A 26,145-nucleotide genomic window follows, 5' to 3' on the forward strand; every position below is an offset into this window, starting at 1 on the left:
ATTAAACCCTGTAATTACTTGAATGACAGACATTTCAACTTTTTCCATAGCTAGAGCTCAGTGTATAACCTGAACCCACCCGCAAGCAAATTAATGCTTCCACAGAAAATACTAGTTTATATATCATACGGCTAAATGGTTTTACTTAGTTTTAATTTTATTTTAAAACAAGGAATCAATGGCTGCAATAAGAGAGATACCAACACCTATTTTTCGATACCTCTTAGACATTATGTCTAAGAATAAGGACAAATTTTAAAAAATCCTTTTTTGAATGCAAAAACTAGAATGAAGGTGATTATTTAGAATATTGAATAAATAGATATTATATGTCTGGATATATTCTAAATCACTATTAAAACCACTACAGGATTAAATTAAAACTATATATAAAAGATCATTTAAAAAGTAGAATAAATGTAAAAGGATGAAGCAGGTAAAATATTACAACTTTAAAATGCCTACATGACATTAAGCTCTACCTTTGTGATAGTACCCACCTAATTACAGAGAAAAGAGAAACAGTCCTAGATTAGTTATTGTAAAATCAATTTATAAATTTACACCCTCTTTTACACTCTCTTATAAGTTACCAGGAAAATTTTTCAAATAATATCATTATCCAAGAGGGGAAGAGCAAAATGCTTTGGGCACTAAGACAGAAAAAAAATTGAGAAAAGAGAAAAATGGGCAAAATTTCTTTCCCAAGGGGAAAGGAAGAGGAGAAATTCTGATGTATTACATGATATGCCATGATCTGGACATTTAATTTTGACATGTTTGTAAAATATTTTAAATCACAATAAGCACTGACATTAGGTATTCCAGCATTCTGCCCAGTATTACTCTGTAGTATGCCATACATATAAAAGTGAGAAACTAAGTTTTGTTTGCTGGTGTCCTGCTTACTTGGCAATTTTTTCTTTATTGTATGTTTTCTGCAGTTGTGAAAATTAAAGCATGAGAAAAAAAAGAAAAATTATAATCTTGGACTAACGTGTATGATACAACATACTCAATGTTTATCATATTTGATGAGGGAACTGCAGCAATAATCCCTAAAAATCAATTTGTGCTGGGAAATCAGAGACCATCACAATGGAAATGATGATGTCAACATAATTCATAATACATTTATGATGTCCATCAACCTACTGGTTATTACATCCTAGAAAAAAATTACAAAATTATCCTAATAATACACTGTGACATACTGTAGGATAAAAGTATTTTTTTGAGTTGCTTGGATGGTATTTTGTAATATGATGTATGTGGTTATTGAATATTTCAACGTGAATGTTCTCAACAGAAGACTGAAAAGTATTTGTTTTAATGTAGCATGGAATGAAAGAAGATCTGGAGTAGGGAACATTTAGTCTGATAGACTGAACCAGAAAAATCAATAACTATCTTCTGTGCAAGTTACAGGAAGAATATTCATTTTGTATTACATTTTTCACAAATTCTATACACTATATGAATTCTGAATTTCCTGAGCTGATCTTTATGCACTGAAAAAATTCTGTACAAAATGCATTCTGAAACTGGAAAAAGGTATCATGAAATGAATGAACAACCTCATGATATCAGCAACAGTAATTTTCCCATTCACAATTCCTCTTTGGATTTTTAATTCTGTGTTTTATCCTACTCTCATCACTGGGTGGAAGTCTTTTAAATTTTTTTCTCCATTCCTGGTAACTTTACCTGTGAATTTATCATTATGTATACATTACATAATGTATACATTATGTAATGCATACATAATCAAAATTTATTTTATGCAAGACAAAACTTTTTCTTACATAGATTGTATATTTTCCTGTATGTCTTTGAGACAAGAATATTTCTAATATTGTATAATATCTCAGCATGGTACCTGCAAGTAATCATAGGATTTTTTCAGTGCACTTTATAATTTGTTTTTGTGGTTAGCATGCTTGGTACCAATGTAACTTTTACCATTTCTTCACATGGACACTACCTGTAATACAACCTGACAAATCCAAAGGTCAGTCTGGATCAGGGCATAGAAGAAATAAACAGAATTGAAAAGTTGAATGGAATGCATGGAGACTATAATGAAGAATTCAGAAGTCAGGGATTACATGTGAAATACACATTATTGAATTTCAAAACCTCACTTCCAATTCATTTGTGTGTCAGGAGAATAATTAAGATAAGCATAGATTTCTCATTTGACAAGCATTTTCAATGAAGCTGAAAGTATAGATTATGTTAAGAAAATACTTTCTTCAAAGTCAAAGCAGAATACCAAACCTCATAGTCCACCATAAACTGTACATTTTGTTGCCATGGTACAGGAAGTTTAAAGGTTCATTCTGCACTGAGGAATTTTACTGAGTCAGAGGGTGGGTTAACTGTACAAGTGATTATCTTTGCACGCTGGAGATATTCTGCAGAATCAGGCTGGAACAGAGATCATGTTCCAAGTATGCTTCAGGTCTGGTATCAAATGAGAACCAGACACTGGATTCATACTGAATGGCACTAAAATTTCATCAACTGTTCTCAAATTGTCCAAGTTCAAATGTTACAGCAGCCTGGTTGGTGTGTGATCATCACTTCATTATCGTGATATTACAGCACAGACAGTTCATGGGACAGAATTGTGCCTCAGGAGCATTCCTGTGACAGGATCTCAGTCAGGAGGCCCAGGGTGAGAGGATCCCATTAAAGTGTCTTAAACAGAGAGGAAAACTACCAGTGTGTCAAAATACTGTAACAAAAATTCAGAATATATATTTGAGCTTTTTTTCCCCCCCACAGTAGAGTCCAGTCAGGCAGCAAAAGCCTCCTACTAACAGCAAAAATGGGATCTAAGAGAAGGCATTTGGGTCTGTGTCCTACCAGACAAAACTTCTGATCTGCAACAGTGATAAAGAATTCTTTTCAAACAGGTGGCTACAGAGTCAGAATAAGATTTAAAGATAAAAATTTGTGTATCAAAATGCAATAATAGTTTAACTTAGGGTATCTGAAAACACTGCAAGTTGGTCTATGAACATATTTGAACTGTAAGTGGATACAGATATATTTTAACAGCTATCACCTCAGTATATCTGAACGGTCGACCTCTTTCAGTGAGTTTTAAATGATTTAATTTTCCAAGTCTATTCTTTTTTAAATTGTTTTTTACTTATTTATTTAAATTTTGATATTTCTTAACCTTTTTGGGGCGTTCTATATCATAATAAGCAGATTAGGTTAATTTAAGTACAGAAAGTCACTGTCTAAATATGTATCAATTTCCTACCATTGCCAGGAAATATCACTACAAATAGCTACAAAAGCTTTGATGGTATTCACAAGAAAGCTTGAGCTCGCCTATACCAGCCTTTTTCCCTCTACTGCTCACACTTTGCTTCCTGAGAATTCACTTTAACTGATTAGTGAAATTTCTTAACAGCAGAAAACATAAACAATTATTTTGCTTAGTGAGCAGATGATTTACAATACCATAAGTTCGAAGAGGGCTACATCTCCTAGCACAAAAACATATGAATATTCTCTTTTAGTAAGCTTCTTAAGCAAATTTTCACATTTTTATTATAAGTTAATTAAATTTGTGATTACTACATCTACTTGGTGATTTTACTTAGATGTTTTTTCTTCTTAATTATTAATCCTATGCTAAATAGAGGAAGACTGTAAGAGTAATCTCAGTATCTAAGATGAAGTTCTAAAGGTCACATATAATAAAAAAGCAATTCTGACCTTATAACAAATTCTCTATTTTCCTAAACTTTGCACAGCACCATCAAGTAGATTTACCTCCAATGAGTAAATATAGAAATAATTTTGCTAGTGGATGATGATAAAGAATCCCACTTTCTGTTATCAATTACAATTCTACATATTCCCTTCAACAGTGAAGAAATGTAACCAATTTCAGAATGAACTAAGGGAGTAATTAGCCTAAAACTTTCAGAGAGCAGTGAATGAAAATTAGCTTTTGGGGATAAACTTAAAGGAATAGATACAGTCTGCTAATTCCCCTACCACATTTAAAGCCTGAGTACACCTTCATGTTAAAACCTAAAGCCATGTAACAAACATTTAGATGAGTCTATAATCTCCTGTATCCTGCTCTTACAACCTCTACAAATTCATATACCAGTGATAGCTAGAGATCCACCTAATAAAGTCACTTCCATCAGAATATATATTACATACATTAAAATGGCTTTGCATGGGAATAAGCTTACTTTCTCCTGGCTTCTTTGTATCATCAGTAGAATTTCCCTTCTCTATATTGTAAAAAGTCATGTAGGTTCACAGTATACAAGAAAAGATTTTACTGAGATCATTATAGTGCCATTCTGACAATGTTTTAGGAAGGGGCTTCAAAGAACTGGTGTAGCTTTCTCTACATATTTGACAAATGCATGCTGATAGAAGAGATGAGAAATTTGCAATTATGTTAGGATTTTTATAAATAGAAAGATAGGCGAGTGCTTGACCATACAACTATATAGAGACTAATTTACTAAAAGTTTTGGTCCTGAGCTTCTAAAGAAGTACAAATATATTGGTGCAGCTAATAAAGAAAACTTTCCTATTCCTGCAATCCCATATATATTTCTATATCAATAATACTATCCCCTACAATTCAGAGTGTTCCAGGGTTTCTTCTTGAAGAAATCTTGCGTCTTTTAGATCTCTGACCTTATGGATGGCTGATTCTTATAGACAGACACGTTAAAAGTGTTCAGAAAAAAAAAATGAACTCCATTAAAGGGAACAAATTTAACCTATTCTTCCATTATTAAGATTACTCCTTTTAGCAGAAGATCATGGGAGCATAAAGTACCATATAACTGACTGCATAGTCCATACAGATGAAAATGCACCAAACTTCAACTAAAATATTTTCACATTCAATAAACCAGTAATATTGTTCAGAGAAGCATCATTTTGTCATAATAAATAATTCAAGAAATAAGCCTATTAAACTGAGATTCAGTTGAAGGATAACTAAAATTCAACACTAATACTTAAATTTAATAACATGCTCAGCCAAATACAAAATTCCATTTCCTGCTAGATCAAAATTTAATTGTTACACTTCATTATTTGATAACAACAGTGTATTCTATTAAAAGGCTTATTTACTATTTTCTTCAGCTAGTACTCAAAAATCCAGCAAAATACTCTCCCTCAGCTTAAAGTGCAGAAGGTAGTGCAGTATTATTTACAGAAGTAAATTTACAGGGTAATTCCCTAAAAAAATACATGTCTGCAATGTAAAACCCTGTGAGAGTACTTCACTAAAACAAGTATTTCCAAATTAATTTGAAGAGATTGTTTACACATAGGAAAGTTTGCACAACTGGACTTGAAGATAGAAAGAACAAGACATCTCTATTCACATCCTACATTCTGCCTGATTATATTAATGGAATATTCATTAGCACAACAAAATGTGCTACACCCAATACACCAGTTTAAGCCCACTTACATGCTGAAATTATTAACAAGCTTACAGTGCTAATAACACATAAAATATTAATTTTACAAATCAGTATTCTGCCTAAAGGTGCTACTGAAAACACTGAATAAATAAAATAGATAACTTATATTCATAGTCGCACTGACTTACCCTGGTAGAAGAATTCACCAAAGAACCATCCAGATTGCCAGTGTTGCACTTGAAATTCAAATATAGATCAGGATTGTGGTTTGCTTCCCATCTTCCCAAATCAGGAGTCACTGACTTGTCTGAGTTTGCAGATGTTTTCTGGTAGGCAGTGCAAGTCATTCCTGTGAAACTGGATGGCTTGATCATGAAGGCTTCCAGAGCAATATTACGAGATACCTGTGAAAACATTGAGAATAGTTGTCACAAACCCATTAACCATGCTTGCATGTTATGTGCATTGTGTGCTTACTGCATATACTCAATAAGGGATTGTGCATGTATACACACATACACACATAGATATGTGTATATATATATATTTTGGGGCTAAGGAAGAAAATAGAACTTATTTTAAAATATGATACAGGATTCTACAACAGCATAGTGGGTTTGCTTCCATCTTTCTTTTTGATATATATATATATATATATATATATATATATATATATATATAGATAGATAGATAGATAGATAGATATTATCAGCTTCAGTGGAATCTGGAATTTAAGCAATAGAGTTATAAAGTGAACTATCAACACCAGACTTAAGAATTATTTAAAAAATTAATAAGGATGTGCTTTGTACCTAAGAAATGAAACAGGAACTTTCTTAGCTATTTAGTGGCTGAGTGTTTTCACACATCTTGTTCCATGAGAGCATTGAACATGACTAAATGGTCCAAGGCAACACCATGTACAGGTACATCTGCGACCTAGCCTTCAGCAAAGCGAAGTGTATGGAGATGGAGACTGCAGCAGACTGCAGAGATGCATCTCTACCCTCAAACCAGCATTTTCACTTCATCACAGGCCTGTGCAGGACATGAACAGCTCGTGTTTTATCAGGTGGACTACCTTAGACTGGTACTGCACTGATAGGACTATATGGTTTCTGCTCCCAGGCACAGATTGTTTTGTGATCTGTGGACCTGACAGTGATGGGTTAATGGTTGGACTCAATGATCTTAAAGGTCTTTGACCACCTAAATGATTCTATGATTCAATGTTATGTGGCTGACACAGTTTATAGATTTTCTTTTGTTTTTCTTTGGAATTGTGCTAGATACCGTTGGCTACCTAAGCAGGGGGTGTTTTATTTGCTGTTTTCTAAAATAAAGAAAGTAGATGCAATTTATGTGAGACAGTTTCCTGGCTGGCCTCCCAAAGGAACAGACATGTTTGGTATTGCATAAGATGACACCAGAAATACTCCACAGCTTTTGTTTATTTACAGATTGCACTCAACAGTAAACTACTTCTCCTACAGAAAACCATAAGAAGCTAAAAGATAAAGCATGGCAAAACAGTTAGTAACACATATGTAGTTTTTATAGCTATCTCACATATCTGAGTACTTAGAATTACTCTTTTCAGTAATGTCAGCATCTTCCTGAAGCAGTGACAGGGAAAAAAGTCGAACTTTGTCACCTGACATTTAAAAGAAAGGCAAGCATAAAACAAGAGTCCTCCTAGCTGTCACATTGCAAAATACTTCTAAAACTTACATTACTGTCACTATGCATTTAATACAAATGCTTGTAGCAAATTTGATTATTTAATGTAAGTGAGAATTAAATAAAAAACTTCTTTTGAGAAACAGTACAATATATTTTTGTCTCTGTTTGAAAGACCACTTTTCTAAAAATACAAACTAAGGCTATTATGCTATTTGGCTTCCTCTGTAATTCACGTCAGTCTATAATTTCTTTTTTTTTTGGTTGCTTTTATTTTTATACATCTTTCCGCATGATTGACTCTGTACCTGAAGTCACATTTGAATAGTGTTTTTTTGGTAAATGCAGTTGTTTAAAAGCACGCAAGTAAGCAAACTAACTCAAGGAATGATAAGGCTTTAAAGTATTAATCTAAACCTAAAAGGATAACTTTCAAGCTTGTAATTTAGATGTATTTCTGCTGTTTAGATGTTGAAGCTGACTAGACAGTGTCTTAGTCTCCAGCTGAGAACCTCTCAGTACCCAAGTAGCACACTTGTGTAGATGGAGAAAGAGGAGTAAAAAAAATCATTCCTAACAGGTACAGTTTGCTTCTAAATAAACTAAAACTATCCCCAGATTGGTAATGTTTAGAACATGATAGACCTTTGTTTATTATCTTCTAAATACTTTAATCAATAGTTGTCTAGAAGCCTCTGGGTAAAGCATATTAAAATCTTCCAACTACAAAGGATCTTGTTGTCTTTTATGGTCTGACATGTTGCTGTCAGTCACTCACTCAACTTGGACCTTTCAAAATAAAACCATATACTATAGTAGCTTTAAAAATAGAAACTGAATCAACAGTAAGAACATTAGAAAGATATTGTTGTGAACACTATATTGTCACAATAAACAAAATTGATCAAAGAAAACCACTTTTTAATACCGTTGGTGATGTTTAAAAATATTTTGATCTTGCAAATAGAATTCAAGAGAAAAAAAATCTTACAAAACATTTTTAAATTTTTTAAAATACCTTTGATATAACTTGAATCTTGCTGGTCAATATTTGACTTGCAATCTGTTCCACACATCGTACAATCCTGGTGCAGGCTTTGTCTTCTTTTTGAGCCATCCACAACACGTGGTCATCCACCAACATTATATTGCTGGCAATCTCAATAAGAGCATCCCCAATCTGGGGAAAAAAAAAAAAGGTATTGTCTGTAAAACTCAAAAAGTAATAAAAGAACAGATAAGAGTACAAACGAAGCACCTAATTTCTTTTGGTGACCATCATTGAAAGAGAGTTTTGATTTTATAAGAAATTTAAATGGACTGAAAAATAAAAACCAAGAAAGGAAAAGTGCAACTCACATCAAGGAAGAGCCTTTTAATTCACAACTTTAAAGCTTATTTTCTAGATAAACCAGATAAATTGAGTCATCTCATCTCAATAAACAGCATTCCAGAATTATCACCCTCTTTCTCAAACTAATTAAAATTGGCCATGTTCTTCTAAAGAACTGCTTCATGTTCAATCAAAGGACCTTGAAGGGAAGGCTTGGAGGGAAGGGAGAAAAAAAGAGAGGGAAAATATATTCAAGAGACATCTTTGTTACAGACATAGTGGAGTAAATTTGAGATATAGCTCAGGTGCTGATATCAATTAAGATCAGCTCATGATCCATAGCTTTGGTAGTTTTAATTCACACTTGTGCCTAATCTAAAATAACAGATCTCTGTTTTGCCATGTGACATTTTACAGATTTTAGTAACTGTGTATTTGAAATTTTATTAGTAGTTATATTTAGAAAGACTAAATATCACTGTGAATATTTTTTGTAATTATTTCAAGCTGGAATAAAAGTGTTTGCTTTTTAAAATTCAAAAACTTAATTTGAGTAAAATTCCAAATTTAACAGGACTACTTTACCAATATTTTTGAAAGCAAAAATATGGAAAAGATATACCCAGTTGTCACAAGTAACTCTGAATAGAAAAGTATATAGAAGAGAAAAACACTGAGAAATATTGCTAAAGAAAAGTTCAAGAAGCCAAAAAGTCATACTAATAGATATAGACAAATACACAGATGATTCAATGGAAACGAAAACAAAAATTCAGCAATAGTGAAAAATATTTAAAAGATGGTTGAGGTTATCAAGTTAGTTCTACATTTTTAATAAAAATAGATAAATTTCCCTTGCATTGCAAAGGAAACAAATAATGAGACTACATGTGAAATTTTATGTGACTGTTCCTGAAATATTTAATCTATTTTTGAGTACATAATTACTAGATAATTCTAGATGGCTTTTGACAATGTAACAGAGTTATTGATAAAATGAATAATAATGAATCACATTAAGAGTCTGGAGTGATTTATGAGAAACTATAACAGCAAACACCAATCAGCTACGCAGTAACTTACTGAGGGCAGCACAATAGTCTATAAACATACAAAAGGAGAAAAATAAGAAAATGAAGTAATTTACACTATCATTAAATGCATTGATGAAGAGTAAACTCATGTCATTGAAAATACAAAAATTTGGGCTATTATGCATATTCCTGACAAAAAATGTAGCGTGTTGCAAATATGTCCCTTGTGCAGCTACTGAACCTCTCTTGTTTGAGAGGCAAACCACTGGATGGGACATAACAGATTTGTCTTGTATAAAAATGAACAATCCCATGTGGAATGGAATGCACATCCCAGAAAAGAGGTATAGAAATTGCATTAGTTTAGAAAGAATGTTTTCAAAAATATTTTGAAAAATTGCATTTTAATTGATTTCTAATGAATTTATGTAATTCTAGTTTCAGCTGCAAGTCAATTCCAAACTAGCTGCCTTATATGAAATAAAGTGTAGTCCTATTTATAATTATGAGTGCAGTGAAGCTATTGACACTAAAATTTCATAGGTGCTTTTGTACCTTGTGAGTGAGAGTTAAGAAATGGGTGCTAGTTGAGAGCTCAATGGATGAGGACTCTATCTAGCAAACTTGAGAGAGGTGTAAAGGAAAAGAGAGAAAAAATAGGAGAAATGTTATAAATTAAGAAAATAAGGTATTACTAAATCAGAGATGTAGACATAAGTGATGGAGATAGAGATGGTTTGATAAAAAAGCAGAAATGAAAATCTATTTGAAAGGCAGAAGAAGTCAATTAAAAGATTAGAGATGGCATGCAGCTTTAATGGAAAATACATCAGCTGCTAGAAAAACAAAGAGGCTTTATGTCAAATCCAGCTGTTTCTTTGAATGCCGAATTTTTGTTTTGTCAGAAAGCAGTAAGATCTTATCAGGATTCTGAGCTGAAATAAAGTTGCAGCTTTGAAACATGATTCTTGGAGAGCACTTAATAATATACCTTAGACCTAGTGTATTATGGTGACATTGGAGACTTTCTCAAATTGGCACTAAAATGTTAACTGTTACAATTCCCAGAGCCAGAATGGAATGGACACTGCCAAACCAAAAGAAAACATCATGTGGTCAAAAATTGCAGTTTATAAAATCTTTATGCAAGCAGTTACTCTGAAAATTAACAGTAAAAAAAATTATGATGAACATTTATATTCTCTGTAAAAACCTATTTTTCCCATATGGTTGGCATAATTCTGATTAGATTTTTCTGCAAAAATGGCATACATAATGCTGAAAGTTTCTGTACAAAGTTGCACATAAAGACACATTATCTTTTCTTTACAAGAAGTGATACCTCCTTGCAAAATTCAGTGGAAACCTTCTGATAAAATGGAGAAAACAAAAGAAACATATATAGCTCCAGTGACAAGCTAGAGTCAATTCCAACACGTTAGACATGACAGAAAATAAACTTAAAAAGAAATTTAACTAAGTGGCTCATTAAAACCAGGTTTTATTCCTAGGCAGCAATGCCCTTGTCATCAGTGAAGAAGACTTAGTTTCCTTTTTGGCACAAAGAGACACATCACAGTTTATGCAGAACATTTGCAATCAGCAATCAGTTTTAGGAGCTGCTCTTCACTGTGTGCCCGCATACATTAAGAACAGGGCCATATGTGAAGACTTCACTTCTAAGTGATACTTTTTTCAGCATAGAGAAGATATCTTACATCTTCAACTTCATCCACGAAGACAATTAACTTTTCCATTATATAAGCCAAGTATATTACATCCATTTTATCCGCAAAGAGGGAAGCACCTCTTGTGTAGGCTGTCAGCTGGCGGGAGAACTCCAGCACAGTGGTCAAATTGATGTGCATCTGAAAACACATTAGAATTGTTAGGCTTAATAAATCAGCAAGCTTCATTCTCTTTAAAAACTGGAGATCACATCCATTGGTGTAATGCCTGCCATAATTTCACATGGATTTATGTGCATCAGTATGCCATGGATATAGATTTCAGGGGAATATTCAGGCATATGAATGTATTTTCAGCCTTAGGTCTTAGATTTCATTGCTGTTATCTGAAGACACGCCCACAACGCACCAACAAATCTGGAAGATTTTTGTTTAATTTTTCTAGACTGTAACTATCTGGCCTCATAAAATATACCAAGCTACTTACCTTGCCTTGCCTCTGTCTCTAGACCTTCATGAAAACAACAGTGCCAGCAAGGGTTGCTATACTCAGTAGCACAGGGCGGGAGAACAAGAGAAATTCAGACTGACTGTGAAGAAAATCTTTCCAGTTGTAAGAGCAGGCAGGCATTTGAACAGGTTAACCCCAAGAAATTGTGCAGCCTCAGAGGTTATAAAGTCCTGAGTGTCCAAGGCCCTGAGAAACCCAACCTCACCTCCTCGCTTACAGAAGAATAGACTGGATTCTAGACATCTCCCTAATTATTTTATTGCTCTGTAATTGCAATGCCTCTCTTAATATATTAATTACTCTTATTTATGAGCCCATTTGAAAACAAACTTTCTGTGGTCTTATCATGCACTACTGATACTACCAGGGAAGAAGTGGTCAAGGAAACTGAAAGTTGTAAAATCAGTATGGCAGTTACACATCTGGGCCATCTTGCACATTCTTTTTTTTCTCATTAATTTCTATCCATCTAATTTTTCATCTCATTCTTTTACTTATCCACAAGAAACATTTGAGTACTATTTTTTTTTAAAGATATTAAAAAGGCATTCTAAAGAGGAAAGGCACTTCAGCTGGTGAAACTCTGATATGGGACTCCACAAGAAATTAACATCTTTCTGGAAAACCAGATGAGGGTAAGGAAAGTCAAGCACTGATCACCCTGCCAGCATTACTAATAATCACCTAGACTCTAAGCACCTAATGGAAAAAAAATATTAAGATAAAGGTAATGCTGCACACTTGTTCCTACTACAACTTCCAATTACCATGGAAACGAATGATTGTCTTTCAAGTAAAGCATTTTGTTAGAAGTCCATCTATCCCGAACTTGCGGCTGAACTGCCATATTTTGCAATTCAACAAGATTGAATTTTTTACTATTCAACAAGATCAGTACTAGAGAAGGGGAGCCTTGGATTTCAAAATGTTACCTGACTAAAAGCATGAAGAACTTGAGTTATTTCTTGTGAATAAGGACATTCAGAGTAGTTTTCTTCATCCCAGCGTCCAGTTCGGTTACATTTACGCCACGCCTTTGCCTCTTCTGCGCCATTGTGAAATGCAACAGAGTTAAAAGAATACTGGAGACAGGGCTGGTAAGCAGTTATCCCAGCCAAAGTTTTGGGCCACCTACAAATAGTGTGGTAGTAAAAATTAAAATGCAAAAGGCAACTTACAATATCAATATATATACCAATAAATAACCATATACAACAACATAAAGTGATATATGAGAGAAACAAGGCTATTTTAGCTTTTTCTTCATAATGTTTTATAACTAATTACTTTGTTTCCTTGGAAAATGTCAGAATTATAAAGGTTCAAGTCTGGCTGGTCACACATTCATTCTGCATTAATTCCAGGAAGGTTTTTAGAGTTAAGGAAAAAGATATGATTGGTGTTTTTACTACATTAATGTCTGCAGACTGCAAAAAGCAGAGCAGTAAGCCCATGAAGAAAAAAAAAACCAAAAAACTAAACTCTATTACTAAATGCTCTTAAAACTAAGTGCTTAAAATGTACCTGACAATCTCTGCTTTGCATTTTGGCCCACCACTAAAAAGACTTCAGAAACAAAAAAGCCCCAAATGTCTCAGACACCAGTGTACAAGATTTCAGCAGAGATCATGTGTCATGAAGGAGGAAGGAACTAGCCCTCAAAAATTAGCTATTTAGGCATACATGATTTATGTAGTATGATTCTAAAACAGTCTTTGAAAAGAAACTAAGTCAAGAGCAGCCAGAATTCTATTTAGCTGACTGGTCTGTTATAAAACACACTTTCTGTGTATAGAAAGTGTTTTTCTGCTGCATTCTCTAGAATGGCACAACTGGATCTATTTCCATAGATACCAAATCTATTGTCATTTACAGCCTGGTGTGGACATAGTAGGATCAGGTAATTTGAAGAAATCTAAGAAAGCCATAAGCATATCATCAGTAAGTCAGCAGGTGTGGGAAGGATATGGTTCTTTAATTGCACTGATGTAATGAGTGAACCAAATAAATCACAAAAATATTCTGCTTTTCACTGAAATTACAGCTTGGCAATCAACCTCTCCTCAAACAAATGTATTAGCTCCTCTAGTTACACAATGCACAATTGTATATTGTTACATAATATACTGAAAGGTTTTGAGCTATATAAGTTTTCTTAATTTCAAAGAAAAGCTAAGAAGAATACTTTTATTTTTCACAGCCGTCACTGAAATAATTCAATGTGTGATGTAAAAACAGCTGATTAAAAAAATATTCAAAAAAGGAGCTTTCCCAAAAAATCAAAATACGTAAAGTAGTATACAGAGCATATAGCAGCATAGAGGACTTTTGCCTCTGGGATGAAATATTATTTTTAGTAAAACATTTGAATTAATGCAATTGACAACTTACTTCAAAAGTAAAACTAACGAGATAATTCTGAGCCTTGCATTGTCACAGTGAGCAGAATCTGGCCTTTATGACTAGGAATGATAGCATGTAACAACATTATAATTTACCTTTCAGAATAAGCTTACAGCATTCTATAAAACAACAACCAAACAAAAGGTAAAATGAGGTCCTGATAGAGAAAAATCTCTTAGTAGAAAAGGCCAGCTCATCCTGACTTTCATGCCTAATTCTTGCTGCAGTTACACAATTATAAATACGACCTAGGCTGGACCACTGAAATAGCCACACTCCTCTAAGAGTTGACATTTTTTTCCTTTCTTTTGCCCAATAAAAGAAGAGTTCTTTCTAGCTTTGCCTTTGTGGTTCAATTCTTTCTACTTCCATACTTTTTATGTTACCAATACTTCAAAGATCTTTGTAAGAAAACTTGCTGGTGTGAAAGCTCCATCTCTGAGGGTAAACCTTTGAACAATTTCAAGCACTAATGCTGAGTTGGAGCCTCATAAATTCTCTACAATTTTAAATTCATTCTCTCAAATGCCAAAAGAACCTATGGACTCAGCATCTTTTAGATGTACAGTTAAAAAATAAATTTATATGGATTTCTAGGACGATGATCAATAGGTTGAGAAAAGTCCACTCTTGTTCTTTTGATTTATATAAAATGACAAAAATGCCCCTGGTGTTAGTTTGTGCAGCATGAAGATTTATATATATTTATTTATGGAGAAAAGGATGTCATTTTAAGGCAAGAACATGAACTTCATAGAGTTGCCATCTAAAAGATTCAGTGTGAGTTTTCTGATAGGAAGTATGTATTTTTTTAAAGATCTAATGAAAAACTATTTCAGCATATCCACTATGACAAAACACAATTCCAGTTATTGTGATGACAAAAAAATCTATAGCTAAGATTGTCAAAGGTCTCTAATGAAATTTAATCCATATATATGCATTGCCTCAGCAATTTTGCCTCAGTGAAAGAGGCAAACTCACTGGTACTGAGGTTAACACATAATAAAATAGCTTTGTAGTAAAGAGAAAACAGATTATTTGAGTAGGTTTTTATTTCCACTTCTTTCTAATTCAATCCTTTACTTTTATTCAAACACAAGAATTAGTAGTACAAAAAGCCTTTGGGCTTTTAAGTTTCAGAGGTAACCTAAAAATAAATAGAGACTTTCGGGTCAGAAATATTCACAGAAAGTTCTGCTATTTAAGACAGGCTTCTTGCCTCATCTACTTTCCTTTCATTAACTATTCAAGCTGAATTATCATTGTAATTCATTTGGTAACAAATTACTGTCTTGATTTCTCAATGGGATTGCCATCATACATCAGTCTTATTGTCAAGCAGGTTTTGTTTAAGAGCTTTGTGCATCTCATTGGTGCATTTTAGAGCTCACTGAAAACAATACCAAATTCCACAGAAACCTTTTCTTCTGATTAAAATGATTACATGATTAAAATCATTAAAATTTTAAAAAGCCCCATCAGCATATGTAGATAAAAGTAATGATGGAGCAAAAGCTACACTTAGTCTACAAAATTTTGCAGACTCCTAAGATTCAGATAGCAGGATAGGTTTATTTTGTAAGCATATGATATACTGGTAAAACTTTATGTCCTTTAGCTGCTACCTCATACAATCCATTTGTCTTACTAAATAGTTTTACTTTCTATTTCGATCCTCTTCAGTGAAATATTTTAGTAACAGTCTCATGTCATTTGTTGCTTCTAATCTCAGCTGAACAAAGCCATCAGAACCAGAACAGATTTAAAAAGTAAAGCACTGAAGATTTAATCTTGTATTGCTTTAATGCAGTGCTATCATCTTCTACAAAGACCAAGAAAAATTTTGAACCTTCTCTAATTTATCTAATTTCTTAAAAATGTTCCATAATGCATTCTGAGGAATTAGACTTCCTGACTTTCACAAACCACTGCTTCTCTTGAAGCACTTGGTCCCATTTCCCATCAAAATCATACAGTGTTCCTCCTTCCTACCACATTACGTAAAAAATGACAACTAAAATAAGTGATTTGTAACTGACACTGAAGTGTCATGTAAGCATTAATATGGTCTATACCTCCATTAATATATGAAATACACTCCAAACCCAGAAAGTCATACCTGAAATCTCCCTTGTTGTTAATAATTCTTTCTGCAGGGCAGTAGGGAGCAGCTGTTTCAAGTACCACGATTTCTACTTGTTTAGTGCTATTTCCATAGGAGTTCTTGACTAGACACTCCCAATCTCCAGTTGCATCAATGTCAATACTGGATAGGATAAGTTCACTAAAAAAATAAAAGATTCATTATTTTATACACTTAATTATACAGATATCAAGTCACTGGCTTTCTGGAATTAACTTATTTTTTATGAAAATATCAAAATGGGGCTTGGTCTATGATATCAGAGGGACAGACAGTATGGCAATGGTAGTAAGATCTTGGCAGCACCAATTTGTATTGACTACTCAGGTTGTAACAGGCTATAACACAAATCATCACAAAAGAATATAAACTATTTATCAAAGTCCATTCTGCTTTCCCCAGGTATTATAGAATATTTGGTTTGTTGCCTAACCAAGCACTTGGAAGTCAGAAAGGCATTTCAAGTTGACCACACAACCAGCCCTCAGAGAATGGGTTTGCCTTCAGCTGTGATTACAGCTCCTGTGGCATTTCAGCACCAGAATCTGGCACTCTGCTATCAGGGGCAGAACATTATTCAGTCACTCCAACTCTACAGATGTCATAGACCAAAAATAATGCTAACTACTATATTTTAGGAAGGCAACACATGATATCTTAAATCTGCCATGGGGCTAGAAATAAATTTTACTACAGTTTTAAACAAATTACAGCTTTTGAAAGTAGTTGGGAGAGGGAAAGAAGTAGCATTTATCTGAAATATTTACTTTGCTTTACAGAAATGGCTTGTCTTTGAATATGTCTTGTGGTTTAGACAAGTAGAAATTATGTGGGAAGAAACGCAGTAGGGTGAGAGAGAATGTACATTATAAAAACTGAAGGACTGAATTAACAGTTAATAAATTTCAAATCTGTATTTAAAATAAAATTTTAAAAAACATACTTGTTACTTTTAGCACTTTTTTTGTAGACCCTGAAATTTTGAAAGATGATTTTCTCAAGAACCTACTATGAGACTGTTATCTAGGTCCTCCAAAAACAAGTATATCATGATAAATAGTCTTTGATTTAAGACAGTTGTTTCAAAATTTTGGATATTCCTCCAGATATTCAGTGAAATTTATTATTAAACAGCAACTTTAAAAATATCACATTATTCTTATTTATGATGGCTTTGAAATCCAAGTGCCTTGTAATCCCCTATTTCATTTTCACAATGAGTTCTAACATAGTTTTATAGCAAAAAAAAATGTCAAAAGAAGCAATTGTTCTCTTAAGAAGTCTCAGGTGAATAGCCCAGTAACAGCAGCCCCTCAGCTAATTCTTAATGCATCTTTTTGCATTCATGTAGAAATATTCCAGTGAAATTAGCCAGTTTAACAATGCTTTAATTAAAGATTATATTTCATACGTCACAACAATCTCACATCATCTTCATAGACAGTTAAAAATGATGATATTCCTAGAGCTTATAAAAACAATTATGAAAGAAAACGTAGGAGATATATTCACTTGCAGCATCAAGATGTGGAGACTTCTCATATGAATAGAATGCATGATAGTTGTGCTGATCTTCTGATAAATTTTCTTGAAAATATCTACAATCATTGTTAACAATAAAAATATGATAAAATTGGGAACCATTATGATGGTGATGGTATCTAAATACCATATTTCAACTTATTATAAATTTTACAAGTAATAAGTATGCAGATAAATAAGGGTGCATTTTCCATTTATTTAAACTGCTGAAATGTGTTCTGATGTAAATGTATCTGCTGCTTAACAAGTCTCCCCTCAGCAGATGAAGTTTCCTAGACTCAAAGACAAATATTTACCAGCCTTGTTTCTGATAGAAATGCAATACTTGAACACTGGTTCAAATTATCTCAAAAGACAAGTAACTGCTCATATTCACACTTTTAATCTTGTATTGCCCTTTCTTCAGATGGTGATAAAAAATAAGACAGAATAGGTTTATTCAATAAAATGACTAGATCATGAAATTGTCTTCTGAATTGCCATCTGGCCACTGTAAATGATGCATTCATTTATATTCCTCTTGGAATATTTTGATAGCAAGCCCAATGGTGAAACTGTTCATTTACTTACCATCTGGATATGACAAATGATAAAATGATCTTAAATCTCGAGAGAATTTGGGGGACTGAATTTAAAAAAGTCTTTTAATACTGAAAACAAGCAGTCAACTTGATCCTGTAGCATTCTCTCTGCTTATAATCCTTGGAGACTTTGACTTCACAGTCCTCAGACAAGAAGGAAAGGATGGGCCTTTCCTGGGTATAGAATTTTAAAACTCTATTTCACAAAGTTTTCTAGTAGGTCAGTTACATATTTTAAGTCTTGGCATTGTTGCATAAGCATGCCCAGAGAATCTCACTCATAGTCAAAAGGCATTCTTGATCTCTCTTGGCAATGGCAACAAATCTTGGTTAAAGGCAAGAACTCTCCCATAACCCGAGAACACGGCAGGACTCTGATTTAGGAGCTTGACAAAACCACAAAAGAATTAAGAGAGGATGGGCTCCTTTGGCTGTATTCTTTTCTTGGCTATCCTATCTCACAGGAGCTAATGAACATCAGGCCACAAATGCCAACAATCTTGTCCCTACTATGCAGCTTCCCTAAGGATGGAATATGAGTCAACAAGGATTCCTACAGCCTCTGCATTAGCAATCACATCCCACTCCTCAGCAGTGTGACAGTTGCCACTTTTTCAGGAAATTTTGACTTTCAGGATGAGAAGACATGGCCTCAAGTTGCAGCAGAGGGAAGGTTTAGATTAGATATCACAAAAAGGGTGGTCTGGCATTGGAACAGACTGCCCAGCAGAATTGTAGAATCACATTCCAGGAAGTGTTCACAATACCATGTGCACGCAGGACCTGGGGATATGGTTTAGTGCTAAATGCTTGGATTTGCTGATCTTAGAGGATTTTTCAAACCTTAACAATTCTGTGATATTCTATGATGATAAAATGAAGTCAGACATTCATGAGATGGTATCAAGGTTAACTCAATAGGAACACTGCTGCCTGATAGAAAAAGGATGACTAGCAAGCTTTTCTTAAGTTTCCCTTTGAAATTATAGTGACCTTATCATTAAAAACATTTAAATGAGGAAAGAGAATATACATTATTCTTTTTTGTAGTGGGAAATTTCATGCATGATAGAATTCCTTTTTACAAATGTGATGATTGACATATTGAAAAATTAATTAAAATGTACAGCTGATGCAATTGCATAAAAACATTGTTCTGATATTCAACTGAGGCCCGTGGCATTTGTCATTATAAAGAGAGGAACCATAATACAAGCGGAAGCCATAGCCATGTAATCAGTAACCTATGACAATAGAGTTCTATTTGAGGCATAGTTTTGCATTTCTACAGCTATGCATAACTAATTAGACAATCAGAAGTAGGTCTCATTATGCAAAGTTAGTCAGCCATGTCCTGAAGAGGTACTATAGCAACATTTACTGTACGCCCCAGCAGTCATTTGAAAGCCAGGAAACAAAGTAATAAATAAAGAAGAGACTTTAACACCATATTTTGATTGGCTTTCCACAAGAAACACTTTAAAGTCTGACTTGAGTTTCTGTAAGGTTTAGGAAGAAACAACTGGTCTTCCTGCAGGAAAAGAAAAATTATTTACTTTAAATCAGGAGACATTTAGGTTTTCTCATATTCTTCTTCAGACAGATAAATAGCTAATGTGTTCCCACAGTTCAGGCAGAAGGTCTGCATAACATGCCTCCAACCCATACCACCTTAAATTATTAATACTAACATGCAATTTAAAAAATGAGTGTTGGTCTCCAGAGTACACTGCTGCTCAGAATACAGCCTTTCACAGGGGACATAAGGTTAAAACATGGAAAATGAAGAGAGAATCTGTAAATCAAGGCACTTGTCTGAACTCAAATTGCTAGTCTGATCTCTCTGACAAAATTAGTTATTTACCCTTGAAAGAAACAGCTTTAGAAGGCTGATGGCCTTTGAAGTAAACTTGTGTCCAGGCAACGGCAAGAAAAAAAGGAAGATGAAAGTTGGTATTCATTTTATGTGAGATGTCTAGCAGGTATTTTCAGGTGTAATCAATGTCTCATACGCAGAGGTAATGCAATACACATCCTTTTTTTTCCTTTTGATGTCATATAAAGACAAAGCTTAACTTAACATTTAATACCACTATGGGTACTCAAGAAATGTAATGTGCTATAACATACTTTTTTCTATAATTTATCTATAAGCTAATTTGTTTCCATTCTAGAACCATGATAAGAGTTGGAAAGGACCTAGATTTAATAACAATATACTGACAGAAAAAAAAAAAAAGAGGGAAAAAACCACAACAAACCAAATAAAAACCTACTTCCAAAATAAGATAAAAGAGCTGTATATCAGTTAGTAAAACCATCTCACTTTATTTCCTTTGTATTGCTCAAACTACTTCAATTGAAATGCAAATGTTCAAAAGTAGTGTCACAGGCTAATACCCATTGGCTGCCCAACAGTTAACTGTGATGCGTTTTCTATAGGTGGATGCCAAAGTACCTGTGACCTACCTATATGCCATTAATTTCTTTCATAAAATTGAGAAAACTAACACTATTAATATTAGAGTGACTCTACCACACCATCTTCAGAAACTACTTCAGAAAACTAACCAGCTCCACAGCATATCATAACACGTTTGGTTTGTTGTAGGAGCTCGTTCTCACCCATTGAGCTTGTCGGGTAGAGACAATCAGCTACTGCTCTACACTGAAGGGCATACATAAAGATTTTTGTATTTATCTTCAAACTCCCTCAGTCCTGGAGTCAATACATGCCAGTCTAGCTAGCTGAGAACGTAAGTAAGAAGAGAAAAAAAAAATGTATCAACAGCCCTAGAGACCCAAAACTTTCTCCTGCTGGATAAACCTTCAGACAGCTGGCAGGTCTGTGGTAGCACAGTGCCATAAAGATATCTGAAGAGAGTACACCTGGGCCAGGGTTTATTTAAAGTACTTCATGAATCACTTGTCTGTCACTGAGCTGCTCTGTCAGCTGGTGAAAGGTTTAGGGATGCTCAGATGTGTTTATTTATTGTTATTAATTTTGTTCTGCCAGCAAGCTGATGGTCTGCAGGATGGACACAACTGCAGCCTTCTGGGGAAATGGTGCTACACCTGCTGTACGCCCTTCATCTCCCCTTAAGTAGCCTGTGTGCTGCAATGTTATATTCAGAGGAAGCTTTATTTCATTAGCATAACTCCTGTCATCTGTACCCTATCAGACATTCTTAGACAAAAATAACACAAATCAAACCAATAGCCAGAATTGTGTAAAAAGCTTTTAAAGTAAACTATTTCCCAGATGACTCAGAAATGTTAAACTGCTTATGACAATTTTTGATTATTTAATTACATGCCACTAGAACCAGCAAAAAAAAAAACAAAACCCAAAACAGTCATCACAAAACCCCAAACACAAAAGGAGAAAACCAAAAACCCTTCTAAATTAATTTTACAATTTTAAATTATTTGTCAAATGCATATTACCTTGACATTATACAAATGCAGAAATTAATTATCTAATTAATATTTTATGGGATGGCTGATACATTAAGGTTAGAATACTGACCTGTTTTACTTGCCCACTTGCAAGAAATTTGGAAAGATCTAAAAAGAAGTAGGACAGCAGTTTCCTACATAAGATCTTCAGGAACAATCTCTATTCTTTCTCAGTATTTGGTGTATCTTTTACAGTGTAAACATTATTTTGTAATGGTCAGGAGCCACTCAATCACAGTACCATAAACAATTAAATGTAGGGGGTGTTTTATTCTGCAGGGAGAAAAAGGAGGGGAGAGGAGCTATTTTCATGGAATTCCAGCATATTAATGGGAATATGTCCTACAATACATTCCCAATGTTGAACAGATTGAAATACATGAAAATTAAAAAGTAATTCAGTTGTTGTTTTAATATCTCTAAGAAGTGTTTCTTTGAAGAAACGGTTTGCTTCACCAGTATCTAGGGTGGTTTATCTGCATTGGATTCTGGAGCTATGTCATAAATGCTCTGATATGCTCACATTTGGTTCACAGATTTACAAACTACTGCCTGGACTCAGAGAAAATGTATAATTATATTGAATGCTGATGCTGACAGGAAATATACTTTAGAAAAAGCCAGCCCTGAGATGTTGACTCCCAACTGCGGCTACAGCGCAGCATGTCCTCAGCTGTGTACCTGCAGCTGTTTGAAGTGCCACATTAAAATCATTCTGGCCTTAAAAAGTCAAAGTAAAACCCTCTGATTCTCCCATGTGGGGGATAAAGTGTCATTTTTTGTTCTTACAACTGAACATTTCACTCTTGTGGCTGGATAGACCCATACATAGCTGCTGGATGTAAGCAGAGATGGAAGTGAGAGGTCAAAATTTAGTGCAGGCATCTTCTTAATCTGGTCTCAACACCAAAGAAAGTATATTTTTGTAACATTTTTCAAGGACTCCATCAAAATGTTTTTGTAGTTCTGACTTGTTATTTTTAGGTTATTTTAATTCTATCAGCCAAAACACTTTTTTTTTTTTTTTGTGAAAATACCTATTTTTCAATCATGTTGCAATAAGCACTTACCCAAATTAAGCCTACAGGTTTTATGACAGCACAATTCTTAGTAACGGTCTATACTTCAATGACAGTGTGTTGCTGCTTTTGCTTTTCATTGTATCAGTCTCTCCACAGGTTATTTTTTAAAATATTCCCCACACTGATTAGTAAGAAAACTGTCATTGACTTTTATTCCGATAATTGAAATATTTTTATATAAAAGGCCTAAGTTTAATTAATCTTCCAAATTAATTCATATGAAGGTACTCTTAATCTCACATAATGAAACCCTTACCCTGGGAATTTCAAAATATTCTGCAATAATTTAAAATATTATCTTCCTATCTGATACATGAGAAGACTGCTGGTGAAGTCGCATCTGTCAGTAGTCTTTTTCTGCCTCCAGTGCCTGAAATGAGTTGTATACCATTGCCTACAGGGTTCAAAGTGAAAACAGAAATATTGATTTACAATTCAGACTGTTATTTTGGTTTGTTTCCTAACTCCTTGCCAGCTAAAGGTCAGACTGGGTCAATTAGGTAACCCAAAAATATCAGCACTGAACAATTTCTGCTTATCTTCCTGGATTTCTTGGTATGACCTGTAGCTGCTCATCTCCAAAATACTCATGACAGCAAAACACAAAGTGATTATAAAATATCTGCATTTCTGAATCAAGTTATTTGGATCTGTTCTAATCCTGTTAATCTTGTGCAATCTCCAATATTGTCCCATGATTTGGTACATATCTGAACTTTCAATCGAGTATCCAACCTACCAACATCCTTATCAGGGATTTTCAGACTGTTTTTTTAACGTAGGACCAGTTCAAACCACTGCTGCTTGCTTCATGTCTTTTCCAGATGCATTCCTGCCCAAACTGTTAACAAAATTAACAGTTTAGGGATCATCAGGGTCATTACACACCTTGAATTTCTGCCTTTCACACAGAGGTTCTGGAAGCATTTTGTTCTTTCTAATAGGAAGAGTCTGCCTGGATCTGAACCTTGCCATGACACCACCTGTCTACTCCTGGAATCAATTTCTTTTCTCTAATCATATCTTAAACAATCTTTATTCTTCTAGTGAAACTGCCTCAATCAAACTCCTAATTTTTACTAATATCTGCAGTGATAATTTCAAACAGAAAAAAGTATTAATTGGACTCAGCCTCCTGTATGGATAACATAAATTATGATAAAAAATTTTAACCCACAACATTTAATTTGTTTGAAATTTTTTTTGTCCCTTTCACTATTACAAGTGGACCATGATTTATGATTTCTTCTATGAAAGGAAGAAATTCTACCTTTCTTCCACACATTTTTGAGATTTTCACATAATCATATATCTCTCATCTCAAACATTACTTATTATTTCATTATTTACTTGTCAGTGGCTCCTGTCACAATGTAAAGAAGCACTTAGAGGATTTTAAAAAACAGATTCTTAAGCTTAATTTTTTTTAAATTAAAAACCCCCACAAAATAAAGTGGCTTTGTCAACCATTTTTAGAAGACTGAGATACTTAGGACAGACTATAATAGATAAACACAATTTTCAGGGGATCAAAATTCAGTTCTAAGAGACTATTTCCAGCAGCAAATCCATCTACACAACAAAAATCTGAAAACAACTTTTGCTCCCAGCACCTGTTAGCCTAAGTTTAGTTGAGAGCATGTTGGTTTCTCCAGGTGTAGCTCTCCCTTTTTTGGGGTTCTTAACTTTCTTCACAGTTTAATGTTTTCGGAAGGAGCACTTGTGAACTGCAATGGTCCCAGACGAGAGCAGCTATTAAAGCTGTTGGGGCATAAGCACTGTTAAACACTCTACACAAATATTTGCAGAATAGAAATAAAAAGACTTCAAAATTGTCATTACATTCTTTGTGGTAAATAAGAAACTTCTTGAAAATTAAAGTATCTCTGCCACTGCGGAGTTTCTTGGTTCATAGAACTAAAACAGTTTCCTTTTCTAGTTGAATATTCTAATAACTGCTCTGCTAGCTTCTCCAAACATGGAAAGGGAAGCATGGGGAAGCTGGGAAAGAAGCTGTGCTGCAGAGATTCCTACATGGCCTTCCTTCTATGTGGCTTCAGGGATATCAGAGAACCAGAATGTGTTCAGTTAGAATTGCTGCTTATTATTAAACTGATATAATATTCCAGGCTAAAGAAATTAGGCTGTCTTCATAGAAGCATCATTAACAAATTCAGCTAGATCTATTCACAAATGATAGGAAATTAGTCCCACATCATATGTATATTTTCATATATGACTATGACATTTATACACAGGCATAATGACAGCAAATTAAACACCAGCAAAATCAAATATTATTATCATTGGCAAGAAATTATAAATGCAATCTAGCAGCAGAATGGAAAACACCTTTTCAAGATCTCCTGTAAGGGAATACTCCTGGCCAAGAAAAATGTCACAGACCGGAATACAGTTCAAAACTCTAGTTTAATTATCGTAACAAAAATATTTATTTTAGTTTATTCTGCTTTATCATAGGAGACAAAAAAATACACACTTGGATATTTTATCCTTCTACTGTGCCAGTTAATAAAACAGAAGGGTTTAGCATGATATTTCTGTTGTAAATCTACGTCCAGAAATATCTGGAATTGCCCATAAAATAACCACCTAAAAATGTTTGAATAAGCAGCTTTTGGAACATGACTGCACCTCTTTGTTCAAAATCAGCTATAGAAGTCTTTAAATTGCTAAGTAGCACAGGCCAAAGTCTATCCTTCAGAGCAATTACAGAAAGCCACAAACAGTGGACATTTGCTGTAAAGACTAGATATGCAAAGGCAAAATATGATACTGTAGCAACTGATTTCAAGTTACCTTTATTTTTAGTCCAAATCACATATTTAACCCTTGATAGCCTCAGGGAGGCACAGTCTTTCTGATGTTTCAGTGCCTTGTACAACCATGACTTAGCCTTAAGAACTATCACAAATTAGTGTGTAATAGTATGTAAAAAGCATACTAATACATGCTGTTGTAACATATAACAAGCATGCTATTACATATTGTTTCCATTTTTTATGATAATAATGATATAAATTAGGATATAGTATAAATGGTCATAAAGGTGGGATTGAAATTAAGAAATGCTGACGATAATTTTAACAATCACAATGTGACCAGTCTTTTCTTATTTTCAACAATACATGTCTTTACGTTTACAAAAATTGACTTTAAAATAATACAGTTTTTAAAAGTAGGTTTGAAAATATATCTTTTAAGAAATTAACTCTTATCAGTACCGACAT

General features: G+C 33.9%; 1 protein-coding gene across 1 annotated transcript in view; it reads right to left on the minus strand.

Moving 5' to 3' along the window:
• ADGRA1 (adhesion G protein-coupled receptor A1) overlaps positions 1-26,145 on the minus strand; it is a 253,537-nt gene that overhangs the window by 105,102 nt on the left and 122,290 nt on the right. Inside the window, exons 8-12 of the mRNA XM_021536446.3 lie at positions 16,207-16,371; positions 12,614-12,812; positions 11,201-11,350; positions 8,134-8,295; positions 5,624-5,839 (exon numbers count right to left, since the gene is read on the minus strand). Coding sequence (XP_021392121.3) covers positions 5,624-5,839; positions 8,134-8,295; positions 11,201-11,350; positions 12,614-12,812; positions 16,207-16,371 — 892 coding nt within the window. The remainder of the gene's footprint in view (positions 1-5,623; positions 5,840-8,133; positions 8,296-11,200; positions 11,351-12,613; positions 12,813-16,206; positions 16,372-26,145) is intronic.

This window comes from Lonchura striata, chromosome 7 (genome assembly GCF_046129695.1).
Source record: "Lonchura striata isolate bLonStr1 chromosome 7, bLonStr1.mat, whole genome shotgun sequence".
Lineage (NCBI taxonomy): Eukaryota > Metazoa > Chordata > Aves > Passeriformes > Estrildidae > Lonchura > Lonchura striata.